Source organism: Colobus angolensis, unplaced genomic scaffold (assembly GCF_000951035.1).
Source record: "Colobus angolensis palliatus isolate OR3802 unplaced genomic scaffold, Cang.pa_1.0 Scaffold5, whole genome shotgun sequence".
NCBI classification, from domain to species: domain Eukaryota; kingdom Metazoa; phylum Chordata; class Mammalia; order Primates; family Cercopithecidae; genus Colobus; species Colobus angolensis.
Genome location: NW_012118487.1, coordinates 14372394 through 14395389, shown reverse-complemented (window position 1 = coordinate 14395389; position 22996 = coordinate 14372394). Strand labels below are relative to the sequence as shown.

Genomic DNA, 22996 nt, shown 5'->3' with positions numbered 1-22996 from the left:
TTTTTTGAGATGGATTTTCACTCTTGTTGCCCAGGCTGGAGTGCAATGGTAGGGTCTCAGCTCACTGCAACCTCTGCCTCCCGGATTCAAACAATTCTCCTGCCTCCGCCTTCCAAGTAGCTGGGATTATAGGCACGCACCACCACACCTGGCTAATTTTTGTATTTTTCGTAGAGATAGGGTTTCACCATGTTGGCCAGGCTGGTCTCGAACTCCGCCCTCCTTGGCCTCCGCCCGCCTGGGCCTCCCAAAGTGCTGGGATGACAGGGGTGAGCCACCATGCCTGGCCTATATCCTCATCTTAAAATGAAGAAACTGAAGAAAATTTTCTCTCAGTGAATACTGCATTCCAGTTTTTGTAAACTACTTGCTATACTGCAATACACCATGATTTATCATACTGCATTTGCTTTTCTCTTTGCCCTGGATACCATTCCCACCTAATTAACCACTCCTTCGAGACGGGGCCACACAGTGCCACTCTGGCCCTGTCCATCCCAGAAAACTAATTGCTCCTTCTTTTTTTTTTTTTTGAGACGGAGTCTTGCTCTGTTGCCCAGGCTGGAGTGCAGTGGCCGTATCTCAGCTCACTGCAAGCTCCGCCTCCCGGGTTCCCGCCATTCTCCTGCCTCAGCCTCCCGAGTAGCTGGGACTACAGGCGCCCGCCACCTCGCCCGGCTAAATTTTGGTATTTTTAGTAGAGACGGGGTTTCACCGTGTTAGCCAGGATGGTCTCGATCTCCTGACCTCGTGATCCGCCCATCTCAGCCTCCCAAAGTGCTGGGATTACAGGCTTGAGCCAGCACGCCCGGCCGGTTGCTCCTTCTTTTTGTTACCATAATCTTACACGTGTATACATAACTCTTCAGGTTTGTTTGTGTCTAGAGTACATGTACTGTGTCTAATTTCATATGGATTTGCAAAGATTCAGAATGTTTAGTGGTATATTAGTCTGTTCTCACACTGCTATAAAGATATACCTGAGACTGGGTAATTTATAAAGAAAAGAGGTTTAATTGACACACAGTTCTGCAGGCTGTACAGGAAGCTTGGCAGCTTCTGCTTCTAAGAAAGCTCAGGAAGCTTCCAATTATAGTGGAAGGCAAAGGGGAACGAGGCATCTCACATGGTGGGAGCAGGAGCAAGAGAGAGAAGCGGGAAGATGCTACACTTTTCACCAACCAGTTGTCATGAGAACTCACAATCACAAGGACAGTATGGGCGTGGGGATGGAGGGTGGGCTGGTGCTAAATCATTCATGAAGGATCCACCCCGATGAACAAGTCACCATCCACCAGGCCCCATCTCCAACACTGGGGATTATAATTGGTCATGAAATTTGGTAGGGACACAGATCTAAACCATGTCAAGTGGCAATATTGTATGTTCTTTCATCATGCTGCTTATAACAGCCTTTTTTAAACCCATGGACTTTTGCAACAACAATGCATTTAGGGGCATGTTCACCCCTCGATAGTTATCTTGTTGCCTAGAAAACATTTAATCTGAACACTAGGTATTTCTTTTTTGAATGTAAAACATGGGTCAGCCACTATGGCTGACAGGCCAAATCCAACCCGTTTTAGTAAATCAAGTTGTATCAGAAGATAGCCACACTCATTTGTTTGTGTATTGTCTATGGTTCTCACTACAATAGCAGAGTCGAATCGTTGCCACAGAGACTGTATAGCCCAAAAAGCCCAAGATACTTACTATCTGGTCCTTCACAGAGAATATTTGCTGATACATGATGTAGAAGATCAAGGGGATTGAGTATTGTTTTAGTTCATTTAGTGTTGCTACAACAGAACACCCGAAGCTGGGTAATTTATCAAGAAAAGAGGTTTATTTGTTCACGATTCCGGTGGTTGGAAAATTCAGGCTTGGGCAGCTACATCTGGTGAGGGTCTCTTGCTGCTTCAACTCATGATGGGAAGCAGAAGGGGAATGCACATGTGCAAAGAGATCCTCACATGGCGAGAGAGGAAGCAAGAGAGAGACCAAGGAAGCAAGACTGGTTAACAAACTACTCTTGTGGGAACGAATACACTTCTGTGAGAGCAAGAACTCACCCCCTCACCTCCTTAGGAGGCCATTAATGTGTTAACAACCCAAACTCCTCCCAGTAGGCCCTGCCTCCTAGCATTGCCACATTGGGCATCAAATTCCGACATGAATTTTGGCAAAGACAAACCACATGCAAATCACTGCAAATGTGTACCAATTTGGTCACATATATTCATGCAAGCATTCATTCATCAATTAAAGCCTTAAAAGCTAGGTATTTTTCAGTTATCACAATGTCAACATATTTTATTACCTGTAGTTGCTTTTTCTTAAAGTGAACCAACTGGGGTCGGGTGCAGTGGCTCACGCCTGTATTATCAGCACTTTGGGAGACCAAGGCAGGCAGATCGCTTGAGATCAAGAGTTCAAGACCAGTCTGGCCAACATGGTGAAACCCCATCCCTACTAAAAGTACAGAAATTAGCCACGTGTGGTGGCGGGCACCTGTAATACCAGCTGCTCAGGAGGCTGAGGCAGGAGAACCGCTTGAACCCGGGAGGCGGAGGTTGCAGTGAGCCGAGATTGCGCCACTGCACTCCATCCTTGGTGACAGAGTGAGACTCCATCTCAAAAAAATATATTTTTTAAATTAAAAAAACTAACCAACTGGGGAAAATACCCAATCCATTTGTGGTTATAGTGAAATGGTTCTATTATAGTTATAACAGGATCAATAAAATCACCTGCAAAAATGTGTTTTATTAAACAGAGCTTTGTTTCTCATGATGGTTTCTGAAATGAGATTTTTTTCCCCTACATTTACCAACAGAATGATTCTAATAGAGATTGTAGGCCAGGCACAGTGGCTCATACTTGTAATTCCAACATTTTGGGAGGCTGAAGTGGGAGGATCTCTTGAAGCCAGGAGTTTGAGACCAGATCAGGCAACAGAATGAGACTCCATCTAAACAAAAAAATAACAAAAATTAGCCAGGTATGGTGGCATGTACCAGTAGTCCTAGCTACTCGGGAAGCTGAGGTGAGAGGATCACTTGAATCCAGGAAGTTGAAGCTGCAATGAGCCAAGATTGCACCACTGCACCCTAGCCTGAACGACAGAGCAAGACCCCATCACAAAAAAAAAAAAAAGAACAGAGATTATTATAGGGAAAGAAGTATCAGTGTCCAGCCAGGTTCTCATAAACTCTGTGATTCAATTTCTTCTTCCGTTAGCAGATTAGAATACATTATCTCAGCATATATGATCTTCCAGCTCAGGGATATCAGGTTTTGTACAACACTTTTTACTTAAATATACATGACATTTTAATCCTTGGCAGATGACATATTAGAGTCATTAACTTGCATTTGTTGTTTAATTAAATGCCAGGTCCTGTTGAAATGAATTTGCTATATGTAAGCCATATTTCATGTGTCTAACATAGGCTGTTTATGATATGACATTTGTATTTTTATAACTATATATATAATATATATATATTTTTTTACAGAATTATGTTAGAGTTGTGGAGGTTTGGTGGGATGAATATAAAGACTACTTCTATGCTAGTCGTCCTGAATCACAGGCATTACCATATGGGGATATATCGGAGCTGAAAAAATTTCGAGAAGATCACAACTGCAAAAGTTTTAAGTGGTTCATGGAAGAAATAGCTTATGATATCACCTCACACTACCCTTTGCCACCCAAAAATGTTGACTGGGGAGAAGTAAGTAGTCACATCTCCAAGTGTATGTGTTTGTAGACTGAGTTTGGGAGAAGGCAGAGAGAGGTGGAAATATGTGAGTAAGAGAGAAGTATTCTTGGGAAAAAGTTGGGGTAAAAACTGTCTGATAGCATCTACCACCTTTCCACTAAACAGCTACAGCCGCTAGAGCCGCTGCCACCATACTGTCTCCTGGCAGCCTTTGCACGTCGGCCCCTAGCCTGCAACACATCGACTGTTCGCTGCAGCTCCTGGCGCCTCCATGCCCCTCACTCCAACTCCCTTCCTTAACTAATTTCAGTTTATCCTACTGCTCTCAACTTGGAGATCACCAATACTGAAAAGCCCGTCTTACTATTCCCCACTTCATCAAAAAGATGCAGTTCTGTGCTCTTTCCAGGGGTTCTCACAACACCCAAAATCAACCATCTCCCAACCAGTCCGAGTACTTCAGGACCTTGATCACCACTATGTCCAGGTGGACTGACGCAGGGAACCATATACAATAGACACTCCAACAATGCTTTTCAAATGAATTAAAAATAATTAAAATCAGACAAAAGCATCTTGACAATCAGACATTGTCATTTCTTTGTTTATTCAAACTTGTCTTCAGACTCACTTCTGATTGCACCCCTCAGCCCCACTGTATTCCTCACAGGTACACCAAACCTTCCATGAACGTTCAAGTCTACATCCTCTGCTTAATTATGTTCAGCAAATATTGTTTGAGGGCCTACTATGTGCCAGTCACTCTTGTAGATAGAAAACAAGAGAAGCCAAGTCCTTTTTCTCAGGGAACTGGCATGCTACCTGGGGAGAGAGATCAAAAAAGTCTGAGACAACAAAAATGATAATGACAGATGGTGATAAATGATAATGGCACGTAATACTGTCAAGAGGACTTAAGGACAGGATAAGGAAAGCCTCTCAGAGGAGGTGACATTCTTTCTCAGATCCGAATGATAAAGAGTCAGCCAATCAGAGAGTGGAGATGAAGAGAAGCAGACCAACTGCGGAAGCATAGTCCATCTGGAGGCGGATCCCTTATGGGTTGGTGTGTGAAGGGATAAGGGCCAGAATGACATCGAGGTTGTTGTTTTTTGTTTTTTGTTTTTTTTTCTTTTTTTGAGTAGCTGATTAGGTGACTGCTGAGATTGGAAGACAGTAGGGGAGTGAATGGAGGGGGCAAGGCTTCTGTTGGTGTTCTGGGCACGTGAAGTACCTGCTAGGCGTCCAGGTGGAGCCATTAAGGCCTACTGATTATAGATTGTAGGTTGCACGATGCCAAAGTCCAGAAAAGAGGCCACTCTGGAGATGTGCATTTGGGGCCATCAGCAGGTAGGTCATTTCATGGGACTGAATGAGGTCACTGAGGGAGAAAATACAGAGAGACAAGAGAAGACTACACCCGTCCCTCAGAAACGCCAGCATTTAGAGTTCAGGAATAGAAGGAAAAACCAACAGAGGACACTCATGTTGCTCTCTCTGTACTTCTTGCTTTAATGTACTTTTTTCCTATACTCTTATTTTACCTGTCCTATTATAGCAGATTATGTTTAACTCACAATTAGACCATAGCCCTTCAACACACCAATCTCTCTGAGGGCCCAGACAAGTTTATCCAACTGCATGCTTAACTGGCACTTGATTGTCTGACAGGCATGTCACACTCGCCACAGCCAAAATTGAACTTCCCATCTCCTCCCCGCAGCTCATCTTTGCTGATTTCAAAACTTTGGAGTCTTCCATGAACCCTGTGTTGTTTGTCTCGCACTTCATATCTAGTTCCAGAATCTGATCCCTTCTTGCCTGGTGTAAGCCACCATCATCTCTCACTGAGACTAACTTGTTGACTCTCCTACGGCCTATTTCAAATACAGCAGTCAGAGTGATTGTTTTGAAACGAAGGCAAGTCATGTCCCTCCTCTGCTACAAACCCTGCACCTTCACCTCAAAGTGATGACGGAGTCCTTTCTGGTGGTCTCCAAGATCCACAACATCTGTCCCCTTCCCCTCTCGCCTCACCTGCTACTGCTCTCCCCACTCCACTCCAGCCCCATGTCCTTACTGGTCCTCAGACTCCCTCCAGGCATGTGCCTGCCTGTGCTGTTCCCTCTGCCTGGAATGCTTCCCTGCAGATACCCGCATGCATGGCCAGCTCTCACATCTCCTTCAAGTCTGCTGACCTAGCACTTCTCAGTGAGGTCCCTCCTGTTACTTCCCAATGCCCTAGTGCCCACCCTAACTTCCTCTTCTTGTCCTTTTTTTCACCACACTTACCACCTTTCGCCACAACAGACGAATTGTCTACTATGTGTTTTAACTTGTATTCTGTCTTTTTCCCCTTACATTCCCAGAGTGAATGGAGGCAGGGGCCCACATTCACTGCAGCATGCACATTACTGAGGTAGGGGGACTTCATTTTGTTCACTAGTGTTTCAGAGCTTACAACATGCCTGGCACACATCAGGTACTCAATATTTGGTGATTGAATAAACACATGAATGAATGAATGAATGAATGGAATTTTCTGTCCTCCTTTTACTATCTCACTTCCAAGTATATCTTCAGTTTAACCTCTTCCCATTCTGACATCTGCACTTTATACTTCATTTCTTGGCATTTCCTTAACATTCCAGGGTAAACCCCTACCTGTTTTAAAGGTGTCTCTTGGGGCAGTCTTCGGAGCTCCTCCAGGCAGGGTGAGCAGCTCTTCCTCTGCACATTCATGCCTCTGTCCTGACTGGCCACTACCCCTCTGTCTGTCTACGGGCGATGAGGACCATGACTTGCTCCTCTTCGTATCCTCAAAACCTCTTATCATCATAGGTGCACAGTCAGTATTTGCTGACTGAATGCAAGAATAAAACATTTTATCCAAATACTGTAGTGATTTATAATTTAGAGAAATACATGGTTTTTCCAAAAATAGTTATTTTCATACAAAATGTACATTCCAAAGATGGAAACCTGTGTTTGCTTTTCATCTGTGTTTATAGAGAAAAGCCTCACTGCCTGACCCTGTGCCATGCATGACCTGTGCACCCTAGGCCCCTAGAGGCAGCTACCAAAAGTGCTGCACAGCCATTTGGGAGAGGTCCCTTCCAAATCCAGTCTCTTCTCGATATCTAGGGCCAGTGTCTGTTACCACTGTGGTTAGGTAGCTTTCCTCTATTTGCTTCTCATTCACATGAATTACTGTGATTCTGAAATTGTATTTAATGGTAACTGTTTTTTTCTCTGTGGTATTTTATGGAAATTTATAGTCCTTTGTTCTTAGAGAAAGAACCCGTTCCAGTGTTGACTTCAAGACCATAAATGATTTCAAAACTATGTAAAGATTGACAATACAGTAATAACCTGTCACTATGCATACCCAGATTTTCCCTGTAAACTGTAATATTTACCATGAAATATTAAATTCTGATGCCAGAGTTCATTAAAAACTAAACTGTTGCCTGCTTTTTGCATCTTTGTTCATTTTCTTAGATCAGAGGCTTTGAAACTGCTTACTGCATTGATAGCATGGGAAAGACAAATGGAGGCTTTGTTGAACTAGGGCCCTGCCATAGGATGGGAGGGAATCAGGTAAACCACCTTACTTCTGTGTTTAAATTGTTCCGCACTGAGGGCCGTCAGGTTTATTGATCACAGAATGATCTTTGTACTTTGGTTTTCAATTTGGTAATTTTGTTTGTTTTGATAAAGTAAAACATTCTGTAAAAAAATTGACAGTGTTAAAACATTCACTTAGATGATGGGAATAATGGCAGTATTGGTTTTCACGTAAGCAGTCAGGATCTAGAATTAATGTCTAATATAAGAGATTAAAATATATTCCTGTGGGAGTGTATGTCACTGCCATAACTATGTAAGCCTAGCTCCCTAACAAGTTTTTGCAAATATTGTTCACTAATCCTCATCTTTTTGCCAATAGAGTGTTACTGCCAGTAATGTGTATTTCACTCATATATTCTCTTACTTATGTGGGTATGTTTTTGCCTTTTCATTTTCTCACATTGTTGGTACTTAATAAATTTGTGTTAGTGACCCATTTGGTATCTTAGAGACTACAGAACTTAATGATTTCAGTGTTAATAAGGCTCTTCATTAACATCAAAATAAATATAATTTGTCTGTGGACTTACAGTTCTAAGCAGAAAAATTATGGAAAAATAAGTTAGTCATTCAATTTAATTATAGGAGTTTTCTTTCTTTTCAAATGTACATCAGCAGGGAAGATGCCTCTGTTACTTATTTCTGTCTTTTTCTTTTACAGCTTTTCAGAATCAATGAAGCAAATCAACTCATGCAGTATGACCAGTGTTTGACAAAGGGGGCTGATGGATCAAAAGTTATGATTACACATTGTAATCTAAATGAATTTAAGGAATGGCAGTACTTCAAGGTATTCTGCATTTTAACTTCTGAAATATTATATGCTATTTCATTTTAAATAACATCTAGCATGTGGCGTTTCAATAAATAAATCTTAAAACCTGCATTCAAATTCACTTGCATTTTGCTCTCATTTAGTCAGTTGCATAGGTTTTCCTGAGCACTGGATGACTCATGGTTCTATAATGAGGCATCACTTTTGTTCTCTCGTACAATATTGTCATGTAATGAGGCCACGATGATGTCTATGACGAGCACTGCTAATTTTAGTAATACAAGAAAGTCAGTGTTCTATGAGGCAGTCATCACCATTGCTCACATCCAAATCTGATTTTTGAAATTTAAATGAATCATTCATTAAAGTAAAATATATTTATACTATTAAAAAATTTGGTTAATATTTGATATTGTCCAGCAGGTGGAGATAGAGACAAAGAAAGAAAACTTAAAATCTAGGCTTTCATTTTTATCATTGTTGTGTGCTAAACACAGTGGGATAAATGTAGCTAGTTGCTTGCTTTAATGGTCAAATTTAGTTATTCACGTGACACTGCTGGGGCAGCTTTGTGTTTCAGCTGTGAGTATTTAAAGCTCTGTGGCAAGTTGAGAATTACAACATATTAATAGATTTATGTATAGTTTTCAAATTCTAGATTTGGCTAACATAAATCAATTTATTATGAAACAAAAAGTGGGGAAAGCTTCCTCACACTAAAAAATCTGTCAACCCTCCATTTTATTTACTCACCCAGTATTTGTTATCATATCCCATCTGTCATGCAAGCAAGCACTTGTTTGCTATGTAATAATGATATGACTTAGCTTAACATTCCCTGTTACTGTCATTTACAGGAAGTGATAAGCATGTATCACCTGATGATTTTGTTTCTTACAACAAGTTAGGAAGGAGAAGAATAGCATAAACCTTAAAGAGTAGAGCATTTATTTTCACAAAGAAAAATGAAATATAATAGCAATAAATAGTAGGGGTCAATGAGAACAATATTAGCAAAATAGTAAAAGAAGGCTAACACACCAGAAACTACATCAAGAAGGAATTGACCAAAAAATGACACATAACATGTTTTAGGTATTTTAAAGGACACAGCACTGAATATACATTTGTGTGTTAGATATTACTAAATATTCACTTGGGGACCAATGATGTGTTAGACTGTAGGGGAGTTCCAAAATGTAGCTAAAGCACACTATTATATAATGGCAGAGAAGAAAGCAATGCAAAAATAGAGATAAGCAAAATGCTATAGGACAGAAAAGAGTGATTCATGGGAGGAATTACTGCTGAGGAGTTTCATAGAGGAAGTGTCATTGCACAAGTCCTGAAGTGTAAAAAGGCTTTCCATGGAAAGTAAGTAAGAAAGACTGGATGAGCAAAGACGTGGCATGAAAACATGTAGAAAATTCAAAGAATTGCATTTCATTTGGTATCCCTAAATTGTGCTTGGAGGAAAGAGTACCGAACTTCATATTTTAAGTTTTGGAGAGGGACTGACCTACTTCGAGAAAGGTAGTGATGGGAAACAATGGCTACTTTTAGGAAAATAATCTGGAAATGTAAGGTATGGACTGATGAAGCAACAAGATCAGCTTGAGCAGCAGTTCTCAAACTTTGTCTTCTGGATTCCCTTTACACTCTTAAAAATTATTGAACTCCCCCCTCCAAATTGCTTTTGTTTATGTAGGTTATCACTAACAATATTTCCAGAATTGGAAATTGTCTGAGAAATTTGTAAAATTTTTATATATTAATTCATCTAAAAGTAACAATAATATGCCTACTGAACACTAATATAAATGACATTTTTAGTGAAAAATAACTGTTTACCCGCAAAAAATAGTGAGAAGAATGAAATTCTGTATTTTTGCAAATCCCTTTAATGTATGGTTTAATAGAAGAAGACAGCTGGATTCGGATTCTCATACTCCTGCTTCATTCGGTCTGATCTGATATGTTGTTTTCATTCAATATATGAGGAAAACCCAGCCCCACACAAGCATACAGTTCGTAAAGAGAGGGAGTAATTTAATAGCCTTTCATATAATTGTGGCTATTTCTTTATTGCACACCACAACTTAATAAGTAGTAGTTTCTTAAAAGTTATTTGCAATGTAGACTGGTATCCTTGAGCATTGTACCTCATTATATGGAAGTACTTGATACGTACTTCCCACTTCATCTCGTAAAATTTTTTTTTAAGTATATCGGGGTCAAGATTGAATAAAATTAATGTTTTACTGCTTCATCAGTGACATCCTTAAGTGAAACCGGCATTTACTTTTTAACTGTGTGTGGCAACGAACAATACAACTACAGGTACTAGCATAGTTTGATTCATGCTGAGACACCATCAGTTTTACTCACCATTGCTTTCGCACCATCAGTATAAATGTCGCTAAAGTGAAAAGGCAATGGAGTCTTTGTATTATTATGACAATAGTTTTGGCCTTACAGACCCAATCCTGGCTAGTCTGAGGACCAGACTTGGAGAAGCTCTGAGCTATATCGAAGAAACCTACAACATATAGTGAGGGCCAAACCAGGGCATCTGCAGTGGTGATGGGAAGGAATATAAACCAGAGACATTGCACATATCCATCCTTAGTGACGGGTGTAATGTGAATGAATGAGGGAAAGTGCAGTATTTCCTAAGGACTAGAAAGCTGGGATTGTCATTAGCCAGGATAGAAACAAGAGACATAGATTGGAGGGGCAGATAATGAATTTAGGTTTGTACACATTGAATGTGAGATACCAGCAGTATATTGTGACTTCACAATGAAAGATCTTAGAGGACTTACAAAACTGACAAGAGAAATCCAAAGTCTGAGGTGTGGTTGATAAGCTTGTCCATTTGCTTAAACTGTTTCCTTACGAAAGCCAAGTGATGATTTCTGATGTCAGTACTATCAAGAGTCCAAATTTGAAACTTTTTTCTCACTGTGTTTTCCAGAACCTGCACAAATTTACTCATATTCCTTCAGGAAAGTGCTTAGATCGCTCAGAGGTCCTGCATCAAGTATTCATCTCCAATTGTGACTCCAGTAAAACAACTCAAAAATGGGAAATGAATAACATCCATAGTGTTTAGAGAGAATAAAAGAAACCAATAACCTACCTACTGACAAGTAAATTTATACAGGACTGAAAACCGCCTGAAACCTGCTGCAACTGTTGTTATTAACTCTGTACAGCTCCAAACCTGGAACCTCCTGATCAGTTTGAAGGACATTGATAAACTGTGATTTTACAATAACATTATCATCTGCAGTTACTGTTTACAAGACTGCTTTTACCTTAAACTTTGTAGATGTTTACATCTTTTTGTTTTGTTTTAAGATGATGTTGGTAATTTGTGCCTTTAGCTGTGTTTTATTGGACAGAGTTAAAGCATGTTGTCTTCTTTGGGATTACACTCAGGGGTCTGAAAGGCAGTTTGATTTTTACTTTTAACACACTTGAAAAAAGGTTGGAGTAGCCAGACTTACATATATAACTTGATGATTATCAACCTGTTGTGTCTTTATTTAATTTTACATCTTTTTGAAGCACTGCCACAGGTTATTAGCCAAGGTGGCCTTCCTTCACAGTCATGCTGCTTTTTTGAAAGGTGAATTTCAACACATTTAGTGCCTCTTTCATTTCTCAGTATATATTTCAAGAGCTTGTGATGAAATTTATAGAATGGTAATGATGGACTTGTCACCTGTATGGGGAATACTTTTACTACTCAGAAATGAATTTATGTGCTGCCATTTGCTATAAAGTTGAATGTTGTATGGCTTGAAAAAGAAATGACAATATGGAGCATCCCAAGGCTATCCCATAGGGTTGGAAGTTGTGTAGCATTCACTCCCTTACCTACTGGCATTCCCAGTGCCCTCTGTCCATACCTACTTCTAGGATTGCAAAGGAGTCTTCCAACTAGAGAAAAATTGTCCACTGACATTTGGGATTTACTTTTCTCTAATACCTGTCACTATAGAAAACTATTATCAGTTGTTATTGTTATCCCTTGAAAGGGAGGGTGACAACAACAACAAAACACCGCTATAAACACGTCAAAGGTTCATTCTGACTGAGGTAAGACTTTCCAAGCCCTTGTTAGATTAGGCCTTATAAAACTTGTATGCATTATAACCCAAGCTGTGCAACCTGTGAAGCCAAGAGTGAATTGATGTTTCATTTATATTTTCATCCAAATGACATTATCTGCATGTTTTTAAAATGTAAAAACAAAGGACTATTTAAAAATACAGTTTATTAACAAATGTGAACTACTTTCTGTTAGATTAGGTGTTCCCTAGTGTTTCTTAATTTCTTTTTAGGAAGTGTATTTTTATTAATGTTTTTCCAGTGAACAGAAGATTTGTTTGGATTTAAATATTTACTAAGACAGTCTCTTTTAGGAAAACCAAATATTGCAAATGGTCAATTCGATTTTAATTTCTCAAAAGATACTCTGTTGTTACCCAAAAGATTAAAATGCCTACATTGAGTGCTTTGAAAGAAAAAAAAAAAAAAAACTGTGATGATGTGAGCAGAATGGCAAGTAAGTTAAGCATTTTTGATCCTGTAATCATAGTATCATTACAATGAAAGAATTCACAAACTACTGCCAGAGGAAGTTTGTTTTTTAATTTAAGAGGGAAATATAACCTATGAATTTGTTTCTTCCAAGCTTAGCTCTTAAATTTGGAGAGTCAAGGTTAAACATCCTCAACAGAGTTTTATTTATAATTTTGAATTGTCAATTTGTATTTTGCTACTGATCTGTGATCAGCCATTTTAACTTTCATCTCTAGGGATGTTTAACATTTATAATTGCAAAATAAATCAACTATAAAAAAAATTTTAAGAGAGAATTGGTACTTTAATTACTTGTGTGTTTGCAAATAGGCTCCATTTTCCATGTTGAGTAGATTATAACCTTATTAACTATGCATAGGCCTAAGAAAGGTGGCAATGAACTGTGCATGTAAATTTTAAATGGGTACTTTGTGCAATTCGTTAAAAGAAGATACTCTATGAATACAATTCTGTATATTGAAATCAGAAAACTTACCAAACACAAACATCAGAAGCTGCTGCCATAATGACTATTTTCTACTGTAGGCTGCTTTGGAAATAATTCCCATTTCCTTGCTTTGTAAGTTGATAATATCACTATGCATTTCTACACATTTTATAAATTTGATTTATGCAGATTTTGATACACTGTATGTTTCTGTAGAAATTGTATAAATATTCAAAATTTTATTAGGGTAAATTTGAGAAACTTATGTATATCTTAATTCTGGGTTGCTTGTTTTTTAGGTGACAAAAAATAAAATATTGTATTTTAATTCATGGGTTTTTATGGTGCTTGTAATCATTTCAAATCTAAACACTGCACATTTGAAAGAATTACTTGATTTTACTATTTACAAGACACACTTAATACCTAAAGTATTATAGACCACAGTTATTAGTTGAGTAAGTGCTTCAGTGTTGCTTAGCATTCTGTTACACATGCTTAGAATACTCAGAACTTATGTATCTGTCGGAAGGAAACAAAGGTTTACTTTTACCTGTTAGCCTATGTATACCAATTTTTTAAGTTTATACTTTTTTAATTACAAAAATTACCCCAGCAACATATATCCTTCTTGGCAGTATATGCTACTATAGAATTGCCTGTTAGAAGCAAAAATGCCTTTAAATCAGATTGGTTTACAACCTGACAGATCAGGTTAAGTGGAGAAAAATGAAGAGAAGGGAAGCCCATCACAATGAAATTAGAAATAGTCCACAGGACTTTGTGGTACAAAACACATTTCAAGAGAAGATATGGTTGCTAACACATTCAAGTAAGTGGCTGTGTTGATTTGGGAAACTTTCTCTTAACTGACCTGTCTATTGTCATATCTCTCAATTCTTAGCTGCTGTAGAGGTAGACTAAGAAATTTGAAAAAGTGACATAGCACCAGACTAGAATAAATGGGAGTTCCTTTATTTCTTAAGTTTCTCATAGGGATCTTGGAATATATTTCATTTCTGGACATAAAGTAATTGGGAAAAAAATCCATATATAATTCAATGGAAAACATGACAAGTACTTCACCAGAGAGCAGATACCTAACAGGTCAATAGTTTAGGTACGTGAAAATTATTCCATGTGAAAGCACTTTTTAAAACGTGTTAAGCATTATGAAACTGTTTTCAATCCTTGGATAGAACTAAGTGCATCTTGAAGAATATCTAAGATATTGTATCCTTTAAATTACCTTTAAATGAAATTTCTCTTGGACTTTTGGTATGAGCAAATCAAACAGCTGTATTAAGAAGTACCCAAAACAAAACTAAAACTTTGAGTAGAAAATACGGATGAATAGACTTCCACTTCCAGCTATAATTGGAAGTAGACTTATCTTGCTACCCCAAACAACAGTTAATACTGGACAAAATATATGAAGCAACTGTTTTCAGGAATTGGATACTAGGCAAAGCAGACTGGTATCTAAAAGAAAGGAAATACACAAGGTGAACCCCAGGTTCACCATGTCTGTCTCCTTGGGAGGACATTCCCAAACATGGTGCAAGGAATGCAGCTCAGAATGGTGATACTGCTGAACTGAGGAGGCAGAGTGGAGGTTTCCGGCTGCTGAAACAGCTAGAATCTACAATCCAGGTTATTGAAGGGGAAGTAACCTTGAGTGTCAGGAGAGCTCTACAGGAATTTTCATATCACTGCCATTTGCAATAGCAAAAACCCTGGCAGCAACCTAAATGCCCATCAACAGGAGAAAGGATGAATTATGATATAATCACAATGGAGTATTACAGAGATGAATATGAATAAACTTATAAACAAGTTTTAGGTGTACAGGATTGAATGAAAAAGGCACTTCCCCAAACACTTTATTCATCACTTTTTATCAATATCAAGTGACTAAAAGTAAACATACAGTATGTTATACATTTATACATGATAGGTTAAATAACTTGTCCAAGTTCACAAATTTAGTACTGGGGTCAAGGACATAATCAAGTCCAGTACTCAATATCCCTCTAACTCTGTGGGATGAGTATTTATTTGGTGCCAGGAAAAACTCTCCTAAAGAATGTATGTTTTCCACATAACTTACTTAATTTTTCTCTCTACCTAGACTATCAAGAACCTCAGGGCTGGGAACAGCGGCTCACACCTGTAATCGCAGCACTTTGGGAGGTCAAGGGAGAGGATTGCTTGAGCCCAGGAGTTTAAGACCCGCCTGGGCAACCTAGCCATGTGTGGTGGCAGACATCTGTGGTCCCAGCTGCTTGAGAGACTGAGGCAGAAGGATCACTTGAGTCCGGAAGCTGAAGGCTGCAGTCAGCTAGAAATGAATCTAATACTCCATCATGGTATCTGTATTAACCCATGTATATTGGCATGTATACTTTTAGCTAATATTTATCAAGCATTTACTATTTCTTGCCACCAGGATAAGTGTCCTAAATGTATTACCTCATTTAATCCTCAAAAACATTCAAATTCTACAGATAAGGAAACCGAAAGGTTACACGAGTTGTCTGATGTTACAAAACCAGTAAGAAAAAGAGAGCCCTATTCAAGCTCGTGATTCATTACCTTGCTTTTAATTTCTTTCATAACCTTGTTTTTTTCTCTTTGCATATTTTGTTCTTGTTTTTCTTTGTATAAGCCATTAATATTTTTTTTTTGGAAAAAACGTGGAGAATCAAAGAATTACACAAATCTGAATGGATTATGGTATTTTACTATCTCTTACCTGCCCAAGGACAATGTCCAAGTTAATTGTCCTCCCTTTCTAATGAAAGACTAGATGATATAAAGGCCATTTCCAGTTCCAAAATTTAGTGCTACATAAGCTGAAAAGTTATTTTTCTTTCCTTTTAATGCGACAGTCTATTGCACTCCTGAGTCACTATTCTGTAGATGTGGCAACACCCAGGATGAGGATCACTAGAAGTCTGCACTGTTAACTCTTGAAGAATAAAGGCCCAGGAGCACAATGAAGTTCCATTGAAACATTTTTATTTACCTTTGCTGCAGGGTAAGTTGAGTTTCCAATCAGGGCAAGGAGGGTTTCTGACCTATAAAAACAATAGTTAGCTGTAAAGTATATATAAACTTTAATTAACCTTGGACCTGACTCAAGTAAAAATTATTAAACTTATATTTACCTATACTATTTAATTTATAGAAGTGGCAAACTAGTGACCTTTGGGCAGAATCTGACCTATAGGCATGTTTTGACCCCAAAATTGGAATTCATTGCCAATACTGTATTTAAAATTCAGAATTCAACAGAGTTCTAGTTCCACTTGAAAATTTGAGAGATCTGGGAATCCTATATTCACATTTCCATCTAGCAATGGGACTGAGCTAAACAGTGGCTATCCCCTTTAACCTGGTTATTTGTACATTTACAAACATGCATAGAGCACTGTTTCTTGCATTACAGACAAAGCAGTATACAAAAGTGAAAGTTTTACTGCTCTCACAGAGCTTACTTTCGAAATGTTCTTCACTTCACCACATCCAGTCCTTTTCCCTGGCTAGTCTCTATAGGTCTTGGCATGTCCTAATGTCAATAAATACTCTGCCTTTCTCTAAAACTGTCAGTCTCCAACAGGAATCTCATGAAGAACTAATCCAAACATGGTGAGGTATGAAATTTCATTTTTAAAGGACTAGATCTTACACAGTGGCATAGCAGCTCTTTTAGCTTTCTTGATTTTATTCCCCAAGAAATAAAATCATTACTGCTTGGTAAAGCATTTTTAGTGATATATTTAGTAATAAAAATCCAGGTTTAAGATAATGGTATTTTTCTACTATTATAAGACAATCTTATGATTTACAGTAAGTGAAACTGGTAAAAAATACAAAAAAAAAAGCATACTTTCCTCTATTGATCAAGTTTGCAGTGAGTGCTTTGATATGTAAGAGAATTTAGGAAATTCTAACCCAGTGCCCTGCTTTTAGAGATTAAAAGACCAAAAGTAGTGGCTAACATTGGGAAGGAAACGTGAGCCCCTACTTCAGTCCTTGCACCAAAATTAATTCCAGAAGGATCAAAGGTTTAATCAAAAATTTAAAAAAAGAAAAAAAAGGATAATTGTTTTTATAGTCTTGTAGATTTATGATCTTTGAGTGGGAAGGACCTCACTGGAAAATTTTTCAGTGAAAGAATTGCTGAATTTGCCTACATAAAGAAATCTCTGCATGAAAAAAGCATCATAAACTCAAAAAGGTCATTTTCCCTAATATATGGTATTACCAAAAACTATTAATAAAAAGACCAATGAGAAAAGACCACAGGAAAGAATACAAATGGTTTTTTCTTTTTTTTTTTTTGAGACGGAGTCTTGCTCTTGGCACCCAGGCTGGAGTGGCGTGATCTCTACTCACTGCAACCTCCGCCTCCCGGGTTCAAGCGATTCTCCTGCCTCAGCCTCCTAAGTGGCTGGGATTACAGGTGCCCACCACCACACCCGGCTAATGTTTTTGTATTTTAGTAGAGACAGGGTTTCACCATTTCGGCCAGGCTGGTTTCGAACTCCTGACCTCAAGGGATCCGACTGCCTCGGCCTCCTAAAGTGCTGGGATTATAGGCATGAGCCACCGCGCTGGGCTCCACAAATGGCGCTTAAACATAAAAAAAAGAAACAACTAAACTCTTAATAGAAAACGTTTTATCTATATCAGAGTAACAAAGACTAAGATGTTTGAGAACTATTATGTTGCTGAGATGAGGAAACAGGCACTCCAAAACATTTCATTGCTTAGCATAGTACAACTTCTATTGACAAGCAGTTTTGTTTAGCAGGCTCCGTTAACAAAGCACCAGAGCAGTTTCTGGCATATATTAAGTACAGGTTTTAGCTAGTATAATTAGCACATTTTTAAATGTGCATGTCTTTTGGCCCAGCTACTTCACTTGTAGGTCTTTTTTCACATGTGACATCACATGGTTTTGTCTTTTCAGACCAAGTTTTGGTCTGTTGCCCAGGCTGGAGTGCAGTGGCACAATCACAGCTTATAGCCGGGACATCCCAGGCTCAAGTGATCCACCTCAGCCTCCCAAATAGCTGGGACCACAGGCATGCACCACCATGCCCAACTAATTTTTGTATTTTTGGTAGAGACAAGGTCTATGTTGCCTAGACTAGTCTCAAACTCCTGGGCTCAAGTGATCTTCCCACCTCAGACTCCCAAAGTGCTAGGATTACAGGCGTGAGCCACCATACCCAGCAACGGTGTTCTTAAAATATATTTATATAAAACAACAACAAAACAAAAACCATAATTATCCTATTATCCTTAGGGAACTGGTTAAATTATGATCTATTCAATGGGACACTATACAGATAGCTATTTAAAGGAAAATGGCAGCTCTGTTGCTCTGTCATACTGAAAACAATCTCCAAAATGGTAAGATGAAGAATATACTTGTATATAGGAAGCTTCTGTGTAACACTGTAACATATACACACATATACTTTTTACACCTATGTCTTCCTTAAAGGATAGATTATTGCATTGTCCGTGTTGCCTCCTGGGACAGGGTAGCAGAATCAAGAAAGGGTATAAAGTATTACATATCCTTTTACATTCTGAATTATTAAGATATGTGTTTAAAAAGAAAAAAGATTTCAGAAACACACCTCCAAGTTGTGGCTGGTGTGAGATCTAATTCTTGCCCTCATTTCAGTGCTTTCCAATGTGTTCACTCCTTGAAGTCACCTGGTCTTGATTATTGAGAATTTTGAGATTGAATTTTGATCCACACTTATAAGAATATCAAACATGAGCCAGGAAGGACCCATCTCAAATCCTGAGTTCATTCTGGAGGTACTCTTGATTAAAACAATAGTTGTTCTTAGCTTAGAAACTTAAATATATTTTATGGAAAAGAGAATGAAAGAAGTCACAGGCTCCAAGAAAGAAAGGTGACAAGGAACCCAACAGGTGTGCCTCTTGGATCTAATTAATATATTTAGAAATTCTTAAGGAAACAAACTATTACTCTATTTCAGTTTTAGAGACTCTTATCTGATATCCTTTATGCAGTAGTTACTACTTTAAAATAATACTTCGACCATAAAAAACTGTTAAGTACGTAAAGCTCATACTGCTAGCATTTGGTAGAGCTAGGGAACTAGGTCCCAGACACAGGTATGTATCTAAAATTGATTACCCCAAATGTTTTAGCGTATTAAGTCACCTAACACGGGGAAGCACTGAAAATTAGTTTTCATCTTATGATAAGTGAAAGCCCCAAGTCTGAAAGTAAGATTTCTTATATTTATGTAGGCCAATTTATCAATTCTTTCATTGCTTTGGGAGGCCTCTCCCACTCAGAATATAACTAATAGAGGGCAATCATAAAGATGACTGAAGATTTTACTTAAGTCCATTTGTTCTAATATCTCACTATTTAACAGAGGACTATCCTTACCAAATATGACATAAGACAACAAAAGCTCTCATGGTTGGGTAACAGAAATCCTAACTTCTATCTTAAAGTTTCGTAGGTAACCAAGATGGTCAAATTTAACTCTAAAATTGTCAACAAATAGCTTACTTCTATAAGCACGTAGCCAACCTGGTCAACCTTCACTAATAATCTCTATTGAAAGTTATCTTAATTCAAATACAGCAACTGCTTCCTTAAACAAGCATTTTTAAAATAACTGCCTTCCCCATAAATAATACAATTCCTAGGTAAGTTTAAATTAGTCATGGAATATAGTATCTCAAACGGTTTCTTAGTTACCCGTAATTCTAAAGCTTAAGACCAAAATGAAGATACACAGTAGTCCTCCCTTACCATGGTTTCACTTTCCCACAGTACAGTATTTTCAGAGACCACATTCACATACCTTGTTATAAATGTTCTCATTATTTTTGTTAATCACTTACTGTGCCTAATTTACAAATTAAACTTATCACAGTTATGTATAGGAAAAAACAAGGCTTCAGTACTCTTGGCTCCTTCAGGCATCCACTGTGGGTCTTATACCCCACAGATAAGGAGGGACTGCTGTAACTCAAAACCTAATCTGGTATTCTATCTTGAAATGGCTCAACTTAATAGCAGAAAACTTAATCTTGTTACTGAATTTTTTTTCAGTTTGTCCTTTTAGATATGAATTCACATTCTAGCTTTCTTCTTCACATTAAAGAGAATTTCTCACCCAAAATAAATTGTTGTTAAACAATATACTGGGACAGGCGCAGTGGCTCACACCTGTTAATCCCAGCACTTTGGGAGGCTGAGGTGGGCGGATCATTTGAAGTCAGTTCGAGACCAGCCTCACCAACATGAGGCCACTAAAAATACAAAAAAATTACCTGGGCTTGGTGGCACATGTCTGTACCCCCAGCTACTAGGGAGGTTGAGACAGAAAAATCGCTTGAACCTGGGACACAGAGGTTGCAGTGAGCTGGCATTGTGCCACTGCATTCCAGCCTGGGTGACAGAATGAGATTCCATCTCAAAAAAAAAAAAAAAAAAAAACATATATATATATATATATATGCCTGAGGAACAAGTTAGCTAATGAACAAACAGAAATGTCAAGTATAAAACTTAATCGTTCTATAAAACTGCGTAAATTCTTACAAAGTTCACTGAATTCCACATATAACTTTTAAAGAACATTTTGCAAATATGAGCATGTTTGGTTTTCTTTTAATCCTCAAACATTTTACTAGGTCAACTGTGTCTAAGAACTATTAGGCAGAAATACTGAAAAAAAATCAACACAGCTCTGGTCTTCAAATGGCTTTTTTAAAGTGAAAATTAACTTAGCATATTAAGACAAAGACAATAGAAATAATATACATAATTTTATTACAAAATTTTTTTTAAAAAAACAAAATGCAACATCCTAAAAAACCCAAAATTTACTATTGATACTAATTCCTACAAGTTTGCTGTGCTACCATACACAAGAAATTAAAAAAACCATTAAATATTTAGGAACATTCAACATCAGAAGCTGTAAAATCTAACTATGTAGTAGCCCATCAAAAAGCTACAACCTGCAATTTTTTAAAAGTATTTTCTCTACAGAGAATCTTATCAGCTATACAAAAATCTGTACAGTTTTTATACTGAAGCTAATATTGAGCTGCACTTGAATTCACATTCTTAGCAAAACAATTGCCTGAGCACACACGCACATTCCACACGCATCATTAAAGGATAGCCATTTATTCTTCATCTTCATCCTCTTCCTCCTCATCTTCATCTTCTTCCTCCTCCTCCTCCTCCTCATCTTCTGGTTCATTCTTCTTCTTTGAGCCTGTTGGCCTGCCAGGGCCCTTCTTTCCTGCTTCACTTTTGCCCTTGGCACGATATGCAGCAATATCCTGAAATATTGTTAAAAAAAAAATAAAGTAAGCATCCGGTGTCATTACTCAACTGTGAAAACCACTTACTTGTAAACAATCGAAGATGATTGACCAACAACCCTGATAACTGTCCAAAAGGTAGCCAGTCTAAGTGTTAAGAGCACTTATCCCTCTAGGCTTTAACAAGTTAATGGTGTAAAATGACAAGGGTTGCAATACAGCAGTATCAGTACTTTCACTACCAATACTCTTTTACCTCACACACAGTGCCACAGTCCCTGCTGTACCTTCACATTTTATATATATCTACATAAACCAATTTATTTGACCCTCTGCTTTAAAAAAAAAAAACAAAAAACTATACAGTAACTACAAGTCTGTCTGCAGGAATATACTAGTGCTACAAACACTGGTTTCATTCAAAAGGAAGGTTTTGATTACCTTGTGTTTAAGTGTACAATTTTCATTAGGCCTTTTCAAAACATAGCTGACAACCATTAATTAATACAAGATTAACTAAATTGCCCAAGTTTTCTAGTTATTCCCTATACCTAGTCTTAATCACAGCTTTAAAAAAGTAAGATGACAATGTACCTTTTCATATTTCTCCTTTAGCTTAGCTGCTTTCTGTTCATATGGTTGTTTATCTTTGGCTGACTGCTCGGACCACATTTCACCCAATTTCTTTGCAGTATCCCCAATGGATAGGCCCGGGTGTTCACTTTTGATCTTTGGGCGATGTTCAGAGCAAAACAGGAAAAAGGCAGATCTGAAAGGAAGCAACAGAGCTTAATAAACTGAAGGAAAAATCCAAGAGGCAATTTGGTTTATTTTAAACTTACGGCGGCCTTTTAGGAGCATTGGGATCCTTTTTCTTCCCTTTCTTGTCACCTTTGGGAGGAACGTAATTTTTCATCTCCCTATCATAGCGAGCTTTGTCACTTTTTGCCATATCTTCAAACTTCGACTTCTCCTTTGCAGACATGGTCTGTGGACATAAAAATAAGCGCCAAGAATACAGCAAAATTGTTACCTATAAACGTCCAAAGACGACAAGATCATCTTTAAGGGGCACATTTTCCTTAACAGCATTTGGCTTTCGAAGTCTTATGTAAGTAAAAACCTAAAATCGTCTGCCTGAAACTCTTAAGATATTCAGGTGAGTCATCGGGGGTGGCAAAGTTGAAGCTCTTGAGTTGCCTACTACCTACCTGCCTGAGGCCCTCCTAGCCGAAAACCACACCTGCACCCCCTCTCCTGCCTCACCTTCCATCTCTCCGAACACTTCTTGGAGAATTCCGCGAAATTGACGGAAGAGTCCGGGTGTTTCTTCTTGTGCTCTTCCCGGCAGGTCTGCACGAAGAAGGCGTACGAGGACATTTTGCCCCGCGGCTTGTTGGGGTCTCCTTTACCCATGGTGACAGATCGGCGTCCACCTGACGGGGCGGAGGGGGGAGAGGGGAAGCCGGCGGG

General features: G+C 38.3%; 2 protein-coding genes across 4 annotated transcripts in view; one reads left to right on the top strand and one right to left on the bottom strand.

Annotated features, from left to right (window-relative positions):
• Positions 1-13503, top strand: part of GALNT7 (polypeptide N-acetylgalactosaminyltransferase 7) — a 159425-nt gene extending 145922 nt beyond the window's left edge. For both annotated transcript variants that reach the window (XM_011959610.1, XM_011959611.1), the window contains exons 9-12: positions 3519-3737; positions 7227-7325; positions 8017-8145; positions 11108-13503. In XM_011959610.1, coding sequence (XP_011815000.1) covers positions 3519-3737; positions 7227-7325; positions 8017-8145; positions 11108-11245 — 585 coding nt within the window. In that variant the 3' untranslated portion in view covers positions 11246-13503. The remainder of the gene's footprint in view (positions 1-3518; positions 3738-7226; positions 7326-8016; positions 8146-11107) is intronic.
• Positions 13504-20999: 7496 nt separating this feature from the next.
• HMGB2 (high mobility group box 2) overlaps positions 21000-22996 on the bottom strand; it is a 4320-nt gene continuing 2323 nt past the window's right edge. Inside the window, exons 2-5 of one of the 2 annotated variants that reach the window (XM_011959612.1) lie at positions 22790-22959; positions 22366-22511; positions 22118-22292; positions 21000-21541 (exon numbers count right to left, since the gene is read on the bottom strand). In XM_011959612.1, coding sequence (XP_011815002.1) covers positions 21383-21541; positions 22118-22292; positions 22366-22511; positions 22790-22939 — 630 coding nt within the window. In that variant the 5' untranslated portion in view covers positions 22940-22959 and the 3' untranslated portion in view covers positions 21000-21382. The remainder of the gene's footprint in view (positions 21542-22117; positions 22293-22365; positions 22512-22789; positions 22960-22996) is intronic. The other variant, XM_011959613.1, reaches the window with a different exon arrangement.